This window comes from Sinocyclocheilus grahami, unplaced genomic scaffold (genome assembly GCF_001515645.1).
Source record: "Sinocyclocheilus grahami isolate Dianchi unplaced genomic scaffold, SAMN03320097.WGS_v1.1 scaffold662.1, whole genome shotgun sequence".
NCBI classification, from domain to species: Eukaryota; Metazoa; Chordata; class Actinopteri; order Cypriniformes; family Cyprinidae; genus Sinocyclocheilus; species Sinocyclocheilus grahami.
In genome coordinates this window covers 476171-497607 of record NW_015505841.1, presented here as the reverse complement: position 1 = coordinate 497607, position 21437 = coordinate 476171, and the positions used below count along the sequence as shown (strand labels likewise).

The following is a 21437-nucleotide window of genomic DNA, read 5'->3' as shown; positions in this document are numbered from 1 at the left end:
AATACAGCCAGGCCGAGTGGTGAGTGAGAGGAGAAGATATAGTCAGTGACAACGGGGCACAGCTGAGGGTGAGTGTGATGAGTGAGTGACTGAACAGGTGTGTGGAGTTTGGGGAATTGGTGTAATGAGTGAACAGGTGTATGGGGTTTGGGGAATGGGAGTCCGGGAGATGGCGCCCTCTGGAGGAGAGACGGAGAACACCAGACGCCAGACCCTGACAAGCATACCTTTTCAGTGTTGTTACATCTGAACACCAACTTTTGTTGATGTAAAAACACAATCCACCACCTCTGGTTTTCCCCATTAACTCTACAATGCGATCCGCTCTGAACAGCTGGTAGCCCGGCAGATGAAGCGAGTTGTCCGGAATGGCTCCACTCAGCCAGGTTTCAGTGAAGCACAGTGCAGCAGAGTTTGAAAAGTCCTTGTTGGTGCAGGTGAGGAGAAGAAGTTTGTCCGTTTTGTTAGGAAGAGAACGGACATTCGCAAGATGAATGCTTGGGAGCACAGTCTGAAAGCTGCACGTGCGGAGCTTCACCAGGGCGCCGGCACGTTTCCCTCTTCTGCGTCTGTACGCGTGTTTGAACAACATAGCTGTACCTCCGACTAGAATGTCCAACAAAACGTCAGAATAATCAAAAAACTGAAAAATATTGTCTGGGATGTGTTGCTTAATGTTAAGGAGTTTGTCTCTGGTTCCTGAAGACTCGGTTCACGTCCTCTACACAGACCTTAAGCGCAGTTTGAATGGTGGGGGAGGGAGTGAGGGGGGTTGCAGGGGTGGTAGGTGAATGTGTGAAGTGCAGATCAGAGCGGATGGGGGGTGGTAGACTATCCTTTTCAAATCTGCAATAAAACACATTCAGACCGTCAGACAGTTGTTGATTCTCCACAGACTGTGGGGGTGGTGTCTTGTACATGGTGATTTTCCTCAGACCAGTCCATTCTGACGCTGGATCGTTTGCTGAAAGCTCGTTTTTCGAGTATTTTTTTTTAGCCACTCTGATCTCCTTTGTTAGTCTGTTCCTGGCCTGTTTATACAAGATTTTATCCCCACTTCTGTAAGCATCCTCTTTGGCGTGACTTCTGCGTCTGTACGCGTGTTTGAACAACATAGCTGTACCTCCGACTAGAATGTCCAACAAAACGTCAGAATAATCAAAAAACTGAAAAATATTGTCTGGGATGTGTTGCTTAATGTTAAGGAGTTTGTCTCTGGTAAAACTTATAGTAGAAGAATGACAAAACACAGAACAAACAAACAAAAACATCAGAAGAATTGCGGAGCTCAGTGTCCTGGCTGCCATTTGCAGCGCCATTGTTGACTCCGGATTTGATGCAATGTAATTAAAGTGTTAAGAAAGTGTCTTGTTAAGCCACTCCTGAACCACAGGCAATGTCAGAGGCGTCTTACCTGGGCTAAGGAGAAGAAGAACTGGACTGTTGCCCAGTGGTCCAAAGTCCTCTTTTCAGATGAGAGCAAGTTTTGTATTTCATTTGGAAACCAAGGTCCTAGAGTCTGGAGGAAGGGTGGAGAAGCTCATAGCCCAAGTTGCTTGAAGTCCAGTGTTAAGTTTCCACAGTCTGTGATGATTTGGGGTGCAATGTCATCTGTTGGTGTTGGTCTATTGTGTTTTTTGAAAATCAACATCACTGTACCCGTTTACCAAGAAATTTTGGAGCACTTCATGCTTCCTTCTGCTGACCAGCTTTTTGAAGATGCTGATTTCATTTTCCAGCAGGATTTGGCACCTGCCCACACTATGCAACTGTATATATATATATATATATATATATATACACACAGTATATACATATGACACAATCACACCGGCGTGATTAGATCTTTCAGCGCATCACATCACCAGCTGCTAAATTCAAATCTGGCGCAGAACCAGAAACAGACATGTTTTTACAGCGCTGTGCATTATAACCAATCACACACGATTCTGTTGAGCTTATGAATACAATGAACAATCATAAGTCATTGCTGAAACTCCGGTGTTTTGTTCAATCTGCTCTCTGACGAATTCTCTAATCAGAAACAACAAAGTACAGATGTGCATACGAATGTAAGTAAGATATTCATTTCACAGTGTAAACAGCTTCAGTGATTTTAATGGGAGTAATTGAAAGTGCTTGAAATCTGGCTTGACTGAATGAAAATGTTCTTTGATAATGTAAGTGTGCTTTGCTTTCTTTCTGTACAATGAAAGTGTTATAATTAGTAACTTACAATGTTTTTATAAAATTCACATTAAATACAAAGTCACTTGTAATACAAACATTTTATAGCATGACACCCATATCTGGTAAGTAAAAAGACGGGTTTTTATGCATATATAGATTAAATTATTAGGCTTTGCCCATTGCCCATTATAGATCAACTAACATAACCTATAAAGGTGCAAAATGCATTAACTTACACATATTTGAGAATTTAGATATTTCATGATATAGTTTGGAAATATTTCTAATAAAAAGGAGAAAATAAATAAGACAGAACCTATATCAGTTGTACAGTGCTATCGTGGCTGCCGTGTGTCATATGATACACATGACAAACTCTTTACTGGAGCCCCCTCAAAAATAATGGACCTTTTTCACATTTCTGGGTTTCTCAGCAGTGGAAGTTGTCATAGTTGGGTTAACTTGAAGAGCAGTGAATGGGAGAGTACCACAAATAAATTTGTTGCATTCCCATTTGCTCTAATAGCAAAAGCAAAATACCATGATAGTGTTTTTATGACTTTCAATAAAAGGAAAAAAAAAATTGAGGGAGACTGATAATGGCAGTCAAAAGAGAGAACAAAGTCAAATTTACCATCCCTCCCATAGACACTGCATGACACCCCTGTCTCCTCCAGAAGACTTGGATTAAACCACTCAATTACAAGATGAAAAATAATTACTTTTACATACTGTATATGTTTGTACTTTTTCATGCTAAAAGTCTTGGTTTCATGGACTTACAATGGTAATAATATAGAAAAATCTTCATATGTGTTTTTGTAAGTCTTATGGTGTTTGCAACGACATCCACTTTTAAAAATAAAATCGTAGTAATGTTTTCGTAGGAATGACAAAAAAAAATTTATTTTCTTACAAAAGCAATTTTTTCTTAGTCTGAACAGCATTTTAATAATCTGAACAACTTTTTTTATAAAGAACCTTTGTACAATGGAAAGCTTGCGTGGATGTTAAAGATTATTTATGGAACCATCAAAGCCGATAAAGGACCTTTATTTTGTGATGACAACTTTACATGTTTTGATTCACTATCCCTTTAAGGATAGAACCATACTCTAGGTAAGTAGGCAAATTCTGATGTGAATACTTGACCAACACATTTCAAGCTGGAGTTGTACCAACTTAACAAGCATTTTAGTGTTCCATTTTTCACATTAAGCATTTTAGAATGTCCTGCTGTTTTAGTCATTGAAATACAGTGGCAGGTGCTGTATACGGATTGCAAGTGCCTAAAACTTGCAGATATACAGTATATAAACCAATAGCTACAACAATAGCACAAAGCAAAATTACTGCAACTAAAATTAAACTTAATACTTAACCTTTTTAATTATATATAAATAATATTACAATACTACTGATGTACGGCCCCCTTGCATTGTTCTGCCTGCGATACGAATGACACAGTGGTTCTTATTCGGTGAACGACCAGCTTTAGATCCAACATAATCTTTCTCGTTTTGTCTGCCCATATTGGTGAATACCTGGCTCTTGATGATGTCATCGTCCCGGTGGATTTGTAGGACATAGCCGCTGTTGCACGTGACAGTGCAGCTCGCTCCGTTAAAGTAGCCGCTGTCACTGCACTGCACCTCTGCATTCCGGATCAGGGGCTCTTGGCAATCAATGGCTTCACAGGAGTAATGAACACAACTGAAAACAGAAAGATTGAGAGAAAGGTGATATGTGACAACATTGTATTTATTGTTGCAATTAACACATTAATTCACAGGTTATCAGCAAACCTCCAAGATGACATTATTTTTTTGTGTGTGTTATTCTAATAGAAAAGGCAGATTAATAACATATTATCATAAAACATAGACACTGAGTCAGTGGTTGAACTTCAATTTAAATCAATGAAACGTAAATTGGCTAACCTTGAGCTCTGGAAACCCTGAAGGGGACATTTATTTTACTTACTGGAAAAAAACAGGTCAGCTTTATAAAAAAACTGCTTTGGTACCTATTCATGAAACCACAGATATTTAGCACATTTACAGTAACAGATTATGTGCACTTTAACCGGATTCTTTCAGATGCTTTCATACACTTACATTTCACTTCAGTGCTTTTTTTTTTTTTAAATAAAAGTCGATATCTATCTTTCACAAGGGGAAAAAAACGTTTGTTAGAAAATTGAGAGGATTGAGGGGGAGTTTTGGTGTCTGATGTTTACACTGCTCTTTGTTACATAAAGAGTAATTCATGTGGCTAGATGAACAATGCTGGACAAATTGAGAGCTAAATACTATCCTCAGAAAGAGAAAAAAAGCCAGTGGGAAGGAAAAATAAATCTCTACTGGAGTCAGTTTGTAAATGCAGAGTTGGCATTTTTCAACTCTTAGCTGACCAAGTAGAATCCTGGCAGATCTGGTCGTGGTCAGAGGGGCAAACATGAGGTGTGGGGGCTTTCAGTAAGCAAGAAATGAAGAAATATGGTTTAAGGTTTCAGACACAGTTTTTAAAGCAGGAGAACATGAAACGAAGCTTCTCTCCAGTAACTGGAATCACTAAAATGTTGTCTTATATAATCTTACACATTTTTTACTCGCACAGTATTAAGCCATGTGTTTAATTAGGTAGTTAACATAAAATTGTGATATGCTATATTAAAAAAAAAAAAAAAAGCCAATTTCTTTAGTATGCATGACGTTTTAATGAGCTGGTATTAACTGACAGACGTAATATTTGTCCTTAAAAATTATTTTGTCACATCACAGGACCATTTAAAATAAACTAGTGAATTTAAATATTGAAAATGCATGGAGGCCAGTAATATAAGAAAATTACAGGACCTAGGATACACAGTTTCCCTTATACAGACCTGTATTCATGTCACCTATATTCCTGAAGTTGAATTTAAGTCATTTGACTACTCATTTACCTCAACGGCTTATGGTTAGGATTCACTCATAATCATTTTGCATCTTAATTTTATAAGTACAAGACATCAAAGCACACACACACACACACACACACACAGAGAGAGAGAGACAGAGAGACAGACAGACAGACAGACTGACTGACTGTCCTTATATTTTTATTTTTTTAAATGTTTCTAATCAATTAATTAATCAGTCAGTCAGTTAATGTTTCTATTGAAGATTTTTAATGACACCAATAAAAACAAACATGATGCTGTATTAGATTTTGGTATTCAGTACAGTATATTGCCATATACTGTATATGTAGGCATCTGTCAGATTAAAAAGCAGTGCCTTTGAGTTACCATTGTAATTATTTGGCCTAAATTCCTCTAATAAGTTTGCAAATTAATTTCATTTATGGTACACTCAATAACCAGTTAGCCAAAGCCCAGTGCCAAATACAGCTCTCTAAACACATTAAAGTGATGCTTTAGTGGTATAAGCTACTGAAAAAAGGGAGGGACACATAAAACCAATCCATACTAATGGCCACTGTTGTTAACAACAGTGGGGATAGGGGTCATGGTGTTTCGTATCAGACAGTGTTACAGTAAATATGGTGTTAGTGGTCAAAGGCCACTGCATGAGATCTGATCGAAGCAGCATTAGATCACATTTGTGTATTCATACCAGAGAAACATAAGTAGTTTGCAAGGCCTGTATATTCAGCATTTATGCCACTGAGCATTATTTTACTAAAATAAATCAGCCACTCGATAAAGTGCACTATAGACCTGAAGCAAATCAACCCGCTGTCAACACAGCATAAGAGCAGGCACTTTGCAGTCAAAGGGCAATTCATGGCAAACAAATAATTTTCAGCTTTTTCAGCCCTGTTTCAAAATTAACTAATTCTATAAATCAAGCAAATTATGTTTATTGCACATTCTTAAATGAATGGACGTTATTATATATTATTGTAAGCATGATAAGCGTGTAACACAGCGCTTGTCCTAGTGCCCTTGTTCATGTGTTTTTTAACTGGTTTGGATGCTCACTATAGTTTTAAATTTAAAATGGAAACAATGCATTGATTATTTCTGGCATCACTTACAAATGATTTTGAAGTCAGATGTAAAGGATTTTCTTTCCAGGTAATGGTTCAAACCATAATATATTGTGGTTCACGAGAAATTAACTCACTGCACTAATGCAGAGCTTGTGAAAATCTATTGTTTTATTTATGACAGTAGTGATATGTAAATTTTTTCTGGATTTATTTGTCTTTTTTTTACTAGTTATGTGTTTTTGTAGTCTCCTTATGGATTGTAAATATGGTACAGACAGATTCAAAAAAAGGATAGAGCACTGTGCTGTTCTGGCCTTTAAAACATCAGGAAATAATATAAAACAGATTATCTTAAAAATGTCATATGAAACTTTTTTTTTTCTTTCAGTATACATTAAATACACCGATAATGTTAAACAAAATTCATCATTTTGTTGTCCATGACCATTTTCCAGCCTCTCTGACCAATTAAACTGGCCATTTGTGGATGCTGAACAACAATGCTTTGATTGCTGTCAGGTATAATATAGTTAAAGCAGGAAAAAAGTATTTGGCAGTCGGGCAGAATAATAAACTTGTTTTTCCTTTGAATTATGTTTATTTTCCTTTCCCATTTTTTATTCTTCTTATATTAAGCATAACCCTCTCTAAATTTTGTGATCACTAATTATTTTATTCAGCTTGTCAACGGAATGTTTTTTGCTTAAGGATATATTACCTGGAAAACAGGTCAAAAACATTGGGTAAGAAACTGACATTTGCATAAAGTCTTTACCACATTTTATGGTTAAAGGTAGTTCTTCTACTGTTTAGTCATAGTTAACAGGCATATAAATTTGGGAGGTCATATATTAATGTGTTTGTGACATCAGAAACATTTTCAGGGAATGCTCTTTTTGGACTAGGGAAAAGGTTTTGAGTTTTGAATGTTACAGTATATGTGTTCATATTACTCTTGTAACTCTAAAGGTCAAGTATAATTAGTTTCTTCGTAAAACCTATATAAACCTAACATACAAAACCAAAAATGTCCAAAAATTCTTCATTTTACTCTCTACCATAAACTGCATGGAGTAACATTTCATAAGGAGCATGCAACCTAGGTCTAACTGCTCACCTCTGGCCCATGGGGTTGTATATTTCATTGCTCTGACAGCCGCTGATGGTGATTGGGTCAAAAAACTGGAAGGAACGCAAGCCAACGCCAGAGATGGCCACGAGATTGGAGCGGAACATGAGGAGAATGGCTTTGGTGTGGTAGAAGGCCATGCTCAAGTCATGACTCACTGGGATGACCAGAGGATTGGTGCGGCAGCTCAAATGCCAGTCGCCTAAACATTTCAGGGGAAGAAATGAATACATATGACAGCAATCAGAATTTAGGCAGTTGCTAATATCACAAAGTCAAATAGTTACCTTAAAAAAAAAAAATGTCACAAGTTATCACCTAAGCTGTGGATGCTCTCTTTAGTGTCGATCAGCTGGACTGTGATGTTACACTGGGCTTGGTCAATGTAGCTGGTTCCATCTGCGGCTAAATGGATGATAACGGCCGCAGCAACCATAGGATGTGAGAAATATGCCTGCCGGACACAAGATCTGGTCTTACATTTATGCAAAAGTCTTCTTCTGTACTGTAGCAACACTCATTATATGCATATAAGTTGAGACATGGGTCTAACTGTCAGACCTGCTGTATTTTGAGAGTTTATACCCGCTAAGTTTTGGGAGTTCATTTTTAGTCCATCTCCTATCCTGAAAAGTCTGTCTTGCAGAGATGGACTAAAAATGAACTCCCAAAACTTACTGCCAGATTCTGGAAGATAAATTCTTCAAACAGTGGTACAATGTGATGCTGGTGCTTCGAGAGCCACTCTTTACTTATCTGTCTATAAAGCCTATAAATCAGTCTTCATGTATTTCACAACACTTCAGCATGGGATACTTATTAAGTGAGAGTCAATTTTTTTTAGGAATTTTTTGTTTTTGTTTTTCTTTTTTACCCAAGAAAAGTCTCTGAGAACCTGACACCTTGTAATTCTGGAGACTCCAGGTAGTTTGCAGTTCTGTAAAATGGTGGTGCTTAAGTTTTGGGAGTTCATTTTTAGTCCATCTCCTATCCTGAAAAGTCTGTCTTGCAGAGATGGACTAAAAATGAACTCCCAAAACTTACTGCCAGATTCTGGAAGATAAATTCTTCAAACAGTGGTACAATGTGATGCTGGTGCTTCGAGAGCCACTCTTAACTTATCTGTCTATAAAGCCTATAAATCAGTCTTCATGTATTTCACAACACTTCAGCATGGGATCCTTATTAAGTGAGAGTCAATTTTTTTTAGGAATTTTTTGTTTTTGTTTTTCTTTTTTACCCAAGAAAAGTCTCTGAGAACCTGACACCTTGTAATTCTGGAGACTCCAGGTAGTTTGCAGTTCTGTAAAATGGTGGTGCTGGAGACTAAAAGGTTCCTGGTGGTTTCACACCTACTTCTTCACCTTAATTCTTAATTATTTTGCAGTTAATAAGCATGTTTTCTACTCCACCTGTTTTTTTCTGACCCTGCTGACCCAATGAGCATTTCACTGTCCAATGGTCATGTCTTAACTTTGCAAATTCTAGTATTGCATCAGTATTGCATCCTTCTCATGGGCATTTAATCATTTTTTACTTTTAGTCTGAGTTAAATCTCTGTTTTGGCTTATTTTATCTGTAAAGGAAAGCCTGCTTAATAATTACGCACACCTGAATATAAGGAGTTTTTTACTTTCAGCCTACATGGACAATTATATATCAATTATGAATGATTAAATACAAGATTAAAAGTAGTTCTTATGATTGATGTGGTTTGGAATTGGTAAAATGTGCTTGGGGGAAAAATATGATCAGAATACCAACTTGCCTAATAATTATGCACGCATTGAAGTATAGCTTTCCTTAAATTAATAAAAACAGCTGCATTTAGATCCTGCTCCTATTTCTCTTACATTATGTGACAGTGATAACTATGAGTTAAAAATTTACTCCATTTACGTGTAGTGTCTCACCCTAACGTACTTAATAAACCTGCATGCCACAACAGCTCACACTCTGAAATGTATTATAACAACCATGAACCATATTTAAAGTTGAAATCTCTGATTTAATAATGATAAAAAAAATACAAAATCTTACCTTTAACCAATACTGGGGATACCAGGAAATACCCTGAGCGTCTCTACATGGAAACCAGGCGTACTGTGACACTCCATCAGAGAGGTCAAACACTTTAGACTGGCATGTCTGGGGACAGACAACATATACGTTTACCAGTGTTGGACAAAATGTACGCGAAGATTGGTCTGAATGAATGAATGAATATAGCACAAGAAATGTTATCAAACCGTCAAACTCTAAGGCTTTTTAAACTTTTCTAAATGTTTAAATACTGCTTTGTCTTGACTTTCTTATGAATTTATAGGAGTTTCTTACTGAGAAAGTTTAAATTCTGTCATCATTTACTTACTAATCAGTGCAATTTTGTAACTGGCACACAACCCATTTACCATTTATTTTATTTTCAAGCTAGATTGTGTCTAGCATAACTATTTATTGTGCTAGTTTTACAGTAGCTTGTCTCCAAGCTGAGAAAACAGCCTGAAAGTTAACAACCTAAAAATACAGCATAACAATTTTGATGGATTTTGAAAATGAATTTGATCTTCTCCCTGTAATTCCTTAATAGTCTTTCTTTAAAAAAAAAAATGTTCATGCCTTTTTCTGTTTGTCCCGCTGTAAACATGCAGAGCCAAAGGCCAAGATATGTCTACAACATGCCTTGACAAAATGACTGGTACTCATTTATAACCCTATTATATGGCATCTTGCAGTTCATTTAAGGATGAAGCATGTGGTTTGTATTAATGTTGTTTTGTCTGCTAGAGTCACACTGCAGGTGGACAGCTCTGAAAACAATGTCTACCCTGATCTGCATCATGTGATGTGTACTACGGAAATTATTTTATCAAACCTCACTGAAAAAAAGAGCCATACACATCATGACATTAGACAAGGACACCATGTTTCGCCCATTCTCCTGACCATATGGAATATGATACATGTAATTGGAGCCACTATGGAAACCACACGGAAAAATAACGAAGCATCTGACCAAGAGATCTGTTGATGTGTCATGTATGATCTGGTCCCTTAAGGAAATAAAGCTATATTGCAACTGCAGGTGGCACTTTTTTTCCCCTAAATGCAAGGCATGCACTTTTCTACATGTTTATGCGAAGCAAAAAGCCTTCACCCAAAATGATAAGCACCATACGCTAGTGTAATGGACAGGAAACCCTTGTGAAAAAGACATGAGCTTAATTGTATTGAATGTGCATTTGAAAAATTACCCGGCACCTGGGTAAAAAAATATTAAAAATAACCCAATAAAATGACTCTCAAGTGACGGTTGTCATGAATCCGGTTCATGAACTTTCCATTTCATTGACTCTCGCACTACACACTGTTGCACATCACCCCGGACTACATTTCCCATCATGCATTACTGATTGCACTCAGCACGAATTGCACACACCTGTTTACACTGATTGCACCCAGCTGTTTCATATCACTCCCTCACTATTTAACACTCACTCTGATCCCTTCCCTCTGCCGAGTATTGTTTCAGCATTTATCACTCCCCTAGAGATAGCTACTCATCCACTGAAGCAGTTCCGGCGGATGACGTAAGATGCGCAGCGTTGCGTGATTAGTGACGAATGCAGAGAGAGAACAAAGCAAAACACCGGTCATGAATTAGAAGTACAAACCGAAGATTTGCAAAGAAAATTGTCGGAGGATTTCGATATAAACCAAGAGGAGAGTTTGCTAAAGTAAGGAAACTTTGGTTCCTTTGCTCCTATTAAACAAACTCGCGAGACTAGCATATCTCAGAGGCACGAGCATACGTCATACGCCTTCCACCGGAGCGGATCCGGGTATGATAGATAACAGAAGTGAGAGAAAAGTGTTTATTACGTTTGAAATATGGATACTTTTCTTACAAAAACTCATGGATTTGCTACAGGGGGCATTTATTCATCACCCTGAGTCGTCAGCGGCACGTTTTATTATGAATGCACAAGCTTTATTTGACGACTTGTGGACTGTTCAACTGCAACACCCGCTGAGTGCCATTAAACAGCTTGAAAGATCAAAGACAATTTTATTTTTTAATATAACTCCGACTGGATTCGTCTGAAAGAAGAAAGTCATATACACCTAGAATGCTTCGAGGGTAAGTAATACACAAGCTAATTTTCATTTTTGGGTGAACTAACCCTTTAAGTTCTCACTTAAGTATATTATTTTCATGATAAGTACTTTTTCTATATGCTAAAATATACTTTTCACAAGCGAACGTACAAAACTGAACCTCAACAGTGGCTTCTGGCCTCCTCTGTGTGTATTTATCATTGATTTGATGAGGTCATCGGAGGAATGGCTACCTATCAGTGGGTGGTGGAAGTCTCCCTGTGGATGCATAGCAGGCCTGTGACATCACTGTAAAACCACAACATCACCGCCAGGAAAGGCCCACCAATAGCCCAGAGTAAGGGGCTAAATAAACCAATAAAACAAATGATCTACAACTTATTGACTCAAACCACAGGTTACTGGAATGTGAGGACAGGCAGTAAATTATAAAAGGTGCTGGAAAAATCAACACTCAGTGCTTGGAGCCGGTTGGGGTGTTTTTTCAACCGAGAGGAAAACCGATCTGAAAAAAAAACAAACAAAAAAAACCTTAATTGAGATCTTGTACTGTGAGGCTGGTCACGTCAGTGGATCACTGACAGCTGCAAAGTTCAACTTGGTGCGGTTTCAAGCGTAGAAAATTGCACCGTGATGTAATAGTGGCTGTTTTTGACACCAGGTCCCACACATCAGGGTATGTACGTGTAGCAAAGCATAGCAGGGGCGAAATGCAGAATAATTGCACTTATAACCCAGCACCATGGTCGACCCAGCAACTGGATGTTTCAATGTGCAGTTAATTATAAGCAAACAACCTCAAGTGCTCACTCCTGAAAACAAAGTAATGGGATGGTTTGACAATTGCGTCCGAGAGCTAATGTTTACCAGCTGTGTAGTTCTGGAGTGAAACGCCCCCTACCACCACCTTACTACACACACATATACACAGAAGAACCACAGCCAAACCCCAAGATTTTGTTTGTAAATCACCACTTAAGATAAAAGGGAAATGGAGAAGAATCATTGGGAGCCACAGGGGCAGGCCTCCTGCATGCCTGTCCCTCCTCTGTCTGCATGGGCAAAACTCTTCTTGCTTATTTTGGCTGAGGCCTCACTGGCTATGTTTACATGCACAACTTTTGTTTCGATAGGACGGAATTTGTTCCAATTGATTAATTTGAATGTAGTGTTTACATGAACGCTAAATAAAGTGATCGGATTGATGTGCGCGTTTATATGTCACAAGCTTCAAATTAGATATTACATTTTTGACATGAGCACAATGTATGAATATACTGTAGAGAGTTTCCTGCTGTTTGAGCATAATAACTTTTTTTTTCTTTATTTGCTTTAAACAGCAGAATTAACATGTATCCACTTCTGGTCATAATTGGGCGACAATGCGCATATAAACTGCTGTGCCTTGCTGCTTATATTTATCATGCAGTAATGAGTGGATGAGAAACAAGGACTGGTGGGACATAAAACTTCACAGACACTGAGTGAAAGGAGAGTTTTATAATGACAGAACACTCATTTATAAATTTTATTCAACATGAAGAACAGATCATTCTGTGCATCATACATCATTACCAGGGCTTGACATTAACTTTTTTTGCTCACCAGCCACTGTGGCTAGTGGTTTTCTAAAATTACTAGCCACTCAGCATTTTCACCGGCCACAATTTTGTTGCTGGGAAATTACATTTTATATGATTAAAGTCCACGACTGCATACTAATATTTACTTAAATTGATTTCCAGGTCATTTTTGCCTATATAAAAGGCAGTCTTTTTACTAACCTTATTAAATGCATAATTTTTCATATCAAATATTTAAATAAATGGTATTAATAATTACAGTTAATATAACGAGACACTATAGGACTGTTACCAATCAAATGAAATCAGAATCAACAAAACAGATCTTTCCACTGCAGAATAAAGTGAAGCAGCTGAAGTGGCATTTTAGATGCATTTGTACACAGACAAATGTAATGAAGCTCAAATGTAGCATGCCATTAATGCATTTATGCTGCAAAATTACAACTGCATAAATAATGTTGTTTTAAATTCAGCAAGTGACTGTCTTATTGCGTGAGTCATTGAGTCATTCATTCTTGAGTCATTCATTCAGATGATTTGTTCAGATGGCTGATTCTTTCAAGAATTAACCAAATGTCTGTCTTTATGAATGGGTTACTGAATCATTGATTTGTTCGATACACTGAATCATTTGGTAATGAAACACTACGTGTGTTGCTCTGAAATGCGCAACTAATGCTTTGATCTTTATTTTGAACTATTTTCGTTAAATCGAGCACAAACAGTCAGCATTGACTGAGTCTAAAATGTAAGTCACTTAATATTAACTACTTGTTTGAACTCTTGCATAAAATCAATGTTAAAGGGTTACTTCAACCAAAAATGAAAATTAGCCTGTGTTTTACTCACCCTCGAGGCATCCTAGGTGTATATGACTTTCGTCTTCCAGACAAATCCAATCAGAGTTATATTAAAAATTGTCCTGGCACTTCTAAGCTATATCATTGCAGTGGGCGGGTGTTTCTGTTCAACAGTCCAAAACACGTTAAATAAAGCGCGTGCATCCGTAATAAAATGTGCCTCACACGGGGTGAATGAAGGCCTCCTGTAGCGAATTCATGTGTTTTTGTAAGAAAAATATCCATATTTCAAACGTAATAAACACTTTTCTCTCACTTCTGCTGACTTCTGTATGCGAAGCGTTCCGGCGGATGGCGCAGGACATATGTGTCGCGCACCTCTGAAATATGCTAGTCTCACGAGTTTGTTTAAGGAAGCAAAGTTTCCTTACCTTAGCAAAGGAAAACCAGTCTCCTCTTGGCTTATCCAAACCAGTCTCCTTATTGACAATCCTCTGACATTTTTCTTTACAAATCCTCGTTTTGTGCTTCTAATTCATGACCGGCGTTTTGTTTTGTTCTCTCTCCGCATTCGTCACTAATCATGCAATGCTGACGTACTACGCCATCCGCCGGAACTGCTTCCGTATATGACAGACAGTGGAAGTGATAGAAAAGTGTTTATTACGTTTGAAATATGGATATTTTTCTGACAAAAATGCATGGATTCACTACAGGAGGCCTTCATTCACCTCCCAGAGCCATGTGAGGCACATTTTATTACAGATACACGCGCTTTATTTAATGTGTTTTGGACTGTTGAACAGAAACACCCACCCTCTACAATGATAGAGCTTAGAAGTACCAGGACAATTTTTTATATAATTCCGATTGGATTCGTCTGAAAGACGAAAGTCATATACACCTAGGATGGCTTGAGGGTGATTAAAACTCAGACTAATTAGCATTTTTGGGTGAACTAACCCTTTAAATTTGCCGTCGGTTTTCAGGGTAAACTGCACTCTTTTGGTCGTGGCATGTTGCTTAACTAGGCTATATCATATGTTATAAATATAAAGACTACATTTTACTGCAGTATGTTTCTTCTGTGTGCAGTTGCGTTCATTTGTTTTGATTTCTTCACAAGATTCTTTCACACACAGCTTTGCACAACCTTGCCACTGTCCGTACATTACCCACTATAAATTGCCGTTTGCACCAAATGTAATAAAATCAGAATCCTTCTCACTGAAATTTTGGTGATTCCTTAATTAGATGCTTTAATCACGTTTGCTGTCCAGTCAGGCAAGTCAAATTCTCTTTCACTTGCCCATTCAGAAAATCTACTTGTCCAGGACAAGCATTAATGTTGTGCTCTGTTACTGCATATAAACTGTGTTACCCGCCACTGATGAAGTCCACCCGCATTTGGCAGGTTGGTGGGTTTTAATGTTAAGCTCCGGTCATTACACTATTTCTAAATAATTGCACATGCACAGTCCTTTCAGTTTTGGTTTTCAATCTGCTCAAGTGTTTACATGCACTCTCAATCATATTAGAAATAATAAACCCCTTTCAATCCGATCAAAATTTCATTCGGATTGAGCTTAATCTGAGTGATTAAGGTGTTTACATTAAGGCTTTACAGTCCAACTGAGTTATTAATCTGATTACTTTATGGATTAGTTGGTTGGATGTAAACATAGCCATTGTTTGGGGTCAAACCATTTTTTGTTTTCAGGCTTACTTTGTTTTCAGGTCCCATTGCAATTTGTAGTTGTGGGGTCTGGTTAAAATTGTGTTCCTTGGATTTGATCCCCATCAGTTGAAATCATATTTGTCGGTTGTCGCCAATAGCTGGGGGCCCCTTGAATTGTCACCACCTTCCTCATCATTAGCGATGGCCCTGATCCTACAACAGTTATTTTGGCATCCCTCCAATACCCCAACTCTTCTTTACTTATGCTGGGTACAAAACACCACACACTATAGGAGCAAAATGGTTAAATCTAGGTTTTTTTCTCTCACATTTTGAAGATCTTATAAGATTTTAAAAATCTTTTAGTGTGTACCCAGCATTAGGTTTGGTTCTTGGCTGGTTACCATTAAACCAGTCAAGGAAGTCCTTGGGCAGTGGTTTTCAACCCTGCTCCTGGAGCCCCCCAACACTGCCTACTTTATCTCACACATCGACTCCAGGTCTTGGAGTCTCTCCTACTGAGCTGATGACCTGAATCAGGTGTGTCTGGTTAAGGAGACAGTCAAAACGTGCTCTGTTCGTGGCGCTCCAGGAACAAGATTGAGAACTACTGTCCTAAGGGGTACTTTGGGCTCAGAGTGAATCTTGATGGATGGCAAACAAAACATGTATACCTCCTCTTCATTAAAGATTGCATGAACTTGTGAACAAATCCAGTCATTCAGATTTGTTAAAGTTCATCACTGCACCAAAAAAGAGCAAATGTTCAGTAATTATTTACAAAAGTTGTGAATATGTAACAGGTGTTCTGTGCAGAGGTAAAACAAAGTACTCCAGGCAGGGCTGGATTGGTAATCGGGCATACCGGGCATTTTCCCGGTGGGCCAACACACTTAAGGGGCCGACAGAATGTTTTTTTTTGCCGAAAACCATCACGCAGGGACAGTGAGCAGCCAGTGGCCCATTGGCTTGTCTCCTGTATTGACAGCGTAAACATCCAATCGCAATGCGCTATAGACGGAGCAATGAAGCATTTTGCTCCGCCTATATAAAGATTGCATCACTCCAACTCCTTCCTCGTCGGCTTTTCCCACGTTTTCACAGGAGATTTATCAAGAACAGGCTTGCTCTGCGGTGAGTGATGCAGGCCAAAGAGCAAGGCAGGAGGAGAAGAAGCAAGTAGTTGAATTGGCAAAGTGCTTGATAGGGACTCGCAACGGAGGCAGGAAAATGCGCTATAGACGGAGCAATGAAGCATTTTGCTCCGCCTATATAAAGATCGCATCACCCCAACTCCTTCCTCGTCGGCTTTTCCCACGTTTTCACAGGAGATTTATCAAGAACAGGCTTGCTCTGCGGTGAGTGATGCAGGCCAAAGAGCAAGGCAGGAGGAGAAGAAGCAAGTAGTTGAATTGGCAAAGTGCTTGATAGGGACTCGCAACGGAGGCAGGAATCTAACCTATCCTAATGTGTGTGCGCGACTGTGCGCCATGAGTGTATGCGTAAAGACTTTTAATAAAACGTAAATTCGTCCCCCGCAATTTTTTAGCGAAGTCAAGTCAAGTGAGTTCATAGAGGTTTCCATGGGCCAATGCGAATAAAGCTAGATTTAAATAAAAAAATACACGATATTGTCGGACCTGACGTTTTATTCTTATCCAAAACAAGATGTGATATGAGTGTGATACATAGGCTACAAAAGTTGTAGACTTTTACATACATACATACACTACCAGTCAAAATTGTTTGAACAGTAAGAAAGATCCAATAGAAAGATCCAAAGATCAGTATTCATATGAAATAAAAAGCTTTTGTAACATTATACATATGCCATTCAAAAGCTTGGAGTCAGTATTTTTATTTTATTTTATTTTTTATTTTTGGGGGAAATTATAGAAATTAATACTTTTATTTAGCAATGATGCTTTAAATTGATCAAAAGTGACGATAAAGACATTTATAATGTTACAAAAAAATTATATTTCCGATAAATGCTGTTCTTCTGAACTTTCTATTAATCAAAGAAACCTGAAAAATTCTACTCAGCTGTTTTCAACATAATAATAATAATAAAAGTTTTTTGAGCAGCAAATCAAAATATTTGAATGATTTCTGAAGGATCATGTGACTGGAGTAATGATGCTAAAAATTCCGCTTTGAAATCGCAGGACTAAATTACATTTTGAAATATATTCAAACAGAAACAGTTATTTTAAATAGTAAAAATATTTCACTATATTACTGCTTTTGCTGTATTTTGGATCAAGTAAATGCAGGCTTGGTGAGCAGAAGAGAATTCTTTAAAAAACATAAAAAATCTTACTGTTCAAAAACTTTTGACTGGTATAGTGTGTATATATATATATCGAAGTGGTGATGGGCCGCATGGACCAAAAAATGCCAGGGCCGATTTTTTTTCCCAGTCCAGCCCTGACTCCAGGGTTGACTCAGGTCAGTCACAGCAAACTGCAGGGGTCTTTGAGAGGAACCCATGCTTCTCTGTACAACATGCTTATTCAAGAACAGCTGTATGACCTGGCACCGAATCAGCCCCTGGATCGCATGATTAAAGGATATGTTTGCTGATTTTCAACCAGCTTTGTATTGTTTCAATGTTGGTAATATATGTTCATGTGCACTCAACAATGTGCATTCTTTCTCTGTGATACCTGCACTCAGATGTCCTTGTTTATATGTCAGCAAAAGTGTAAAAGATTGATCTGTCGTTTTAACATAAGCCCTAGAGCTGTCAAAAGTCTGCGGGGTCGTCACATGTGGTTGCCGCAAGCCCTCCGGATGCTCCTTCGTCGAATCCGCTGGCCGCACCGTTCTCAAGCCCACCGCCTCTGCTCACTCTAGCCCTCCGGCCGTTCCTCACACTAGCCCACGGCCTCTGCTCACTCTAGGCCGCCGCTGCTCACTCTAGGTCGCCATGTGTGACGCTGTGTTTTGTTGTGAAAGCGAAACTACTTTGTTTGGCCTTCCAAAAATGGACACGACTAGAAATCAATGGTTAAGTTGTATTTACAACACTGTTCCAGAACACTTCAACCCAAATATTCAGATGTGTGCAGCACATATTATGGAAGACTGTTTCCTGATCCTGGGAGAGTAGACTACAATGCCGGTTGTTCTGACTCACAAACTGTTTGTAAGTACGTTTTTTATATTTAAAGCAAGTTTTTTTGGGCAGTGTATAGTAGGGCTTGTTGTTTGTCATTTCTCCGATCACAAATGCAGACATGGTTTTATGTTTACGTGGCGCGATGCAACGCAACGCGTAAAAAGACATATGACAATGAGTATAAATCATTATAATCCATAATTATGTCCCCACTGGATGCAACGAATGCCTCGTTTATAATGGGTTTTCATGTTTTTGAATTATCGCTCCGGCCTGACAGGGCATCATCACAGTATGGTAGGGGCGTAACATTTCCGTTACACGCTTAAGGTATTCGGCCAATCACAGCACACCTTGCTTTTCAGACCGATGAGCTTTGTAAAAATCGACGCGTTTCAGAAAGGCGGCGCATAGAGGAGAAACAATAATGTACAGTATGTGAAAAATGTGTTTTTTGAACCTTAAACCGCATAAACACATTTCATTATACCAAATACACAAAATAATGTTCTTTTTAGCAACATCATATGCCCCCTTTAATATTCACTCCTGTATACAATGCAAACTGCTAGCATGACACTTAGTTCAACCTGATTACGATTGCTTATTTTTTAATTCAATTAGGCAGACCACGCAATACACACAGTGATATGGATTAGAAGAGCATTCACTTATCTTATATGTTGAATATTTGGAAGCCATGCCCCAAAAGCATTCGCAGTGTTGGGAGTGGGAACACTCTTCTCGTCTAGGTGCAACCTACACCATATCAACCCAAATGGTTTATGAGAGCACTGATCTCATAAGTGGGACTGCACCTGGTATAGCTTCATTTAGTGTGTCAGGCCTGAAGCATTGGCTCTCGCAACTGTGTGCATACAAGGAAACTATGTGTTTGGCCAATGGCTTCCCAAGAGCGGTCTGTCTGTGAGCTACCTCCACATCGCAAAAACAGCCCTCGTTCAACAGTCACCTGGTATAGCTTCATTTAGTGTGTCAGGCCTGAAGCATTGGCTCTCGCAACTGTGTGCATACAAGGAAAATATGTGTTTGGCCAATGGCTTCCCAAGAGCGGTCTGTCTGTGAGCTACCTCCACATCGCAAAAACAGCCCTCGTTCAACAGGCTTCCAAAAACCCTGTTTGGAAATTGGAAAACCAAATAGTATTTTTTTTTAACTATACATTAAGCAGAAGAAGCTCAACAATATGGCAAACCAACTGCCCCTTTTCTGGTCGCACAAAGAATTAAATTCACATTCTTAAAATAAATTTAGACAAAATCAACTGAGGGCCCTAAATCTCTGGTCATCTCATAAGTTAGGAAACCCTGAGAGTTGACTGCACAAAGTTATCTTGCCACACAGCAATCAAAGCATTGCTGAAGACGATTAGTGAACCAACAAGGAAATGGGCGTGACTCATTTGTCCCTCCCACCTTGCAAGACCTTGCCAGTGTTTTGTGGTTGTGTCTGTTCACACGCAGACTCCAGCAGCACAATGTTCTCCTGTGTGCTGTCATTATGCCTCTAGGGCAATGGAGCTTGCGTCATCGCTTGCTGAGGAGCATGGACGCCTTTGAGATCAGCTGGCTGCATTATTTGACCATGCTATGCTAGCGTGTGCTTACTTACTGTTAACTGGTGGATTCCCCCCAGACCAGCGTCAGCTAAAAGCGACATCCCAGTGGTACCACCACATAAACAAGATGTTCTGTTCAAGCAGTATTACATCAGAGAACTCTGAGTCCTGTTCATGCTTGGCCAGGTGTAAGGTGTAAGAAGTACCTCAACTGACCCCAGCAGCAGTTAGCCCAAGAGACAGGTAAAATTAGGAGCAGGTAATTATTGAAATAAGTCAACAGTAATTTTGATGCATGATTAGCTGGTCTGTGTAACAACCTGAAGACTTTCTTCCCAGACTTTTTTAACATGCACAGAACTGGAAAGGATGCATTTACAAAACTATGTGCTATATAAAGGCAACTCAAAAAACTGTTGCCAGATAATAGTAGTATGAGCCATTATATTCACAAAGTATGAAAAGCCCACATTGCATGCATACTATTTTATTATTGTGCAAAATAGGCATGTGCCTGAAGCTGAATAGCACATTCAGAAAAAAGTTAATAATGAAAAAAATGACTAATTATCCAACAAGTGCACTACGCTAAAGCACTGCTTTAATTAACATATGCAACATTTCAGAGAAAATCAAGTTCAAATCAGATGGATGCATTGTACACTCTTAAATATTATTAAACATATTGAAATTATGTTTTTTTTTCATTTTTTTCACATATGGTTCCATTAAACCATTTATTCAGGGCTGATTTCGCTAATCACAATGGCGCCGACGCTGATGGCTGCCTCCGTGGCGTGCTCTGCAGTTGTTTTTATGTTTTTGTTAGTTTGTCCTGTCTTTAGTTATATCCCTGCAATCAGTTTCACCAGAGACGAATTGCTGGACATTCGGAAGTACACACCACCCGATATTTCACCGGTTTTCGACTATTCGGATGTTTTGCTGGACATTGTTGTCGGGGGAGCTGTGGCGCTGATCAAACGCTTCAGGACGCGTAGACGGGGGAAGCGAGCCGGCGCGCTCGTGAAGCTCAGACAGCGCGGATTCAGGACGCCGTTGCCTAGCATCCATCTGGCGAACCTCCGCTCTCTACCCAACAAAACGGACGAACTCCTTCTGCTCTCCCGGACAAATAAGGATTTTTCTAACTCTGCTGCTCTGTGTTTCACGGAAACCTGGCTGAAAGACGCCATTCCGGACAGCGCGTTGAGTCTCCCCAGCTGTTCAGAG

General features: G+C 38.8%; 1 protein-coding gene across 1 annotated transcript in view; it reads right to left on the bottom strand.

Annotated features, from left to right (window-relative positions):
• pappaa (pregnancy-associated plasma protein A, pappalysin 1a) overlaps window positions 1-21437 on the bottom strand; it is a 129311-nt gene that overhangs the window by 42385 nt on the left and 65489 nt on the right. The window contains exons 12-15 of the mRNA XM_016242556.1: window positions 9359-9466; window positions 7637-7772; window positions 7307-7520; window positions 3735-3903 (exon numbers count right to left, since the gene is read on the bottom strand). Of these exons, the coding sequence (XP_016098042.1) occupies window positions 3735-3903; window positions 7307-7520; window positions 7637-7772; window positions 9359-9466 (627 nt within the window). The remainder of the gene's footprint in view (window positions 1-3734; window positions 3904-7306; window positions 7521-7636; window positions 7773-9358; window positions 9467-21437) is intronic.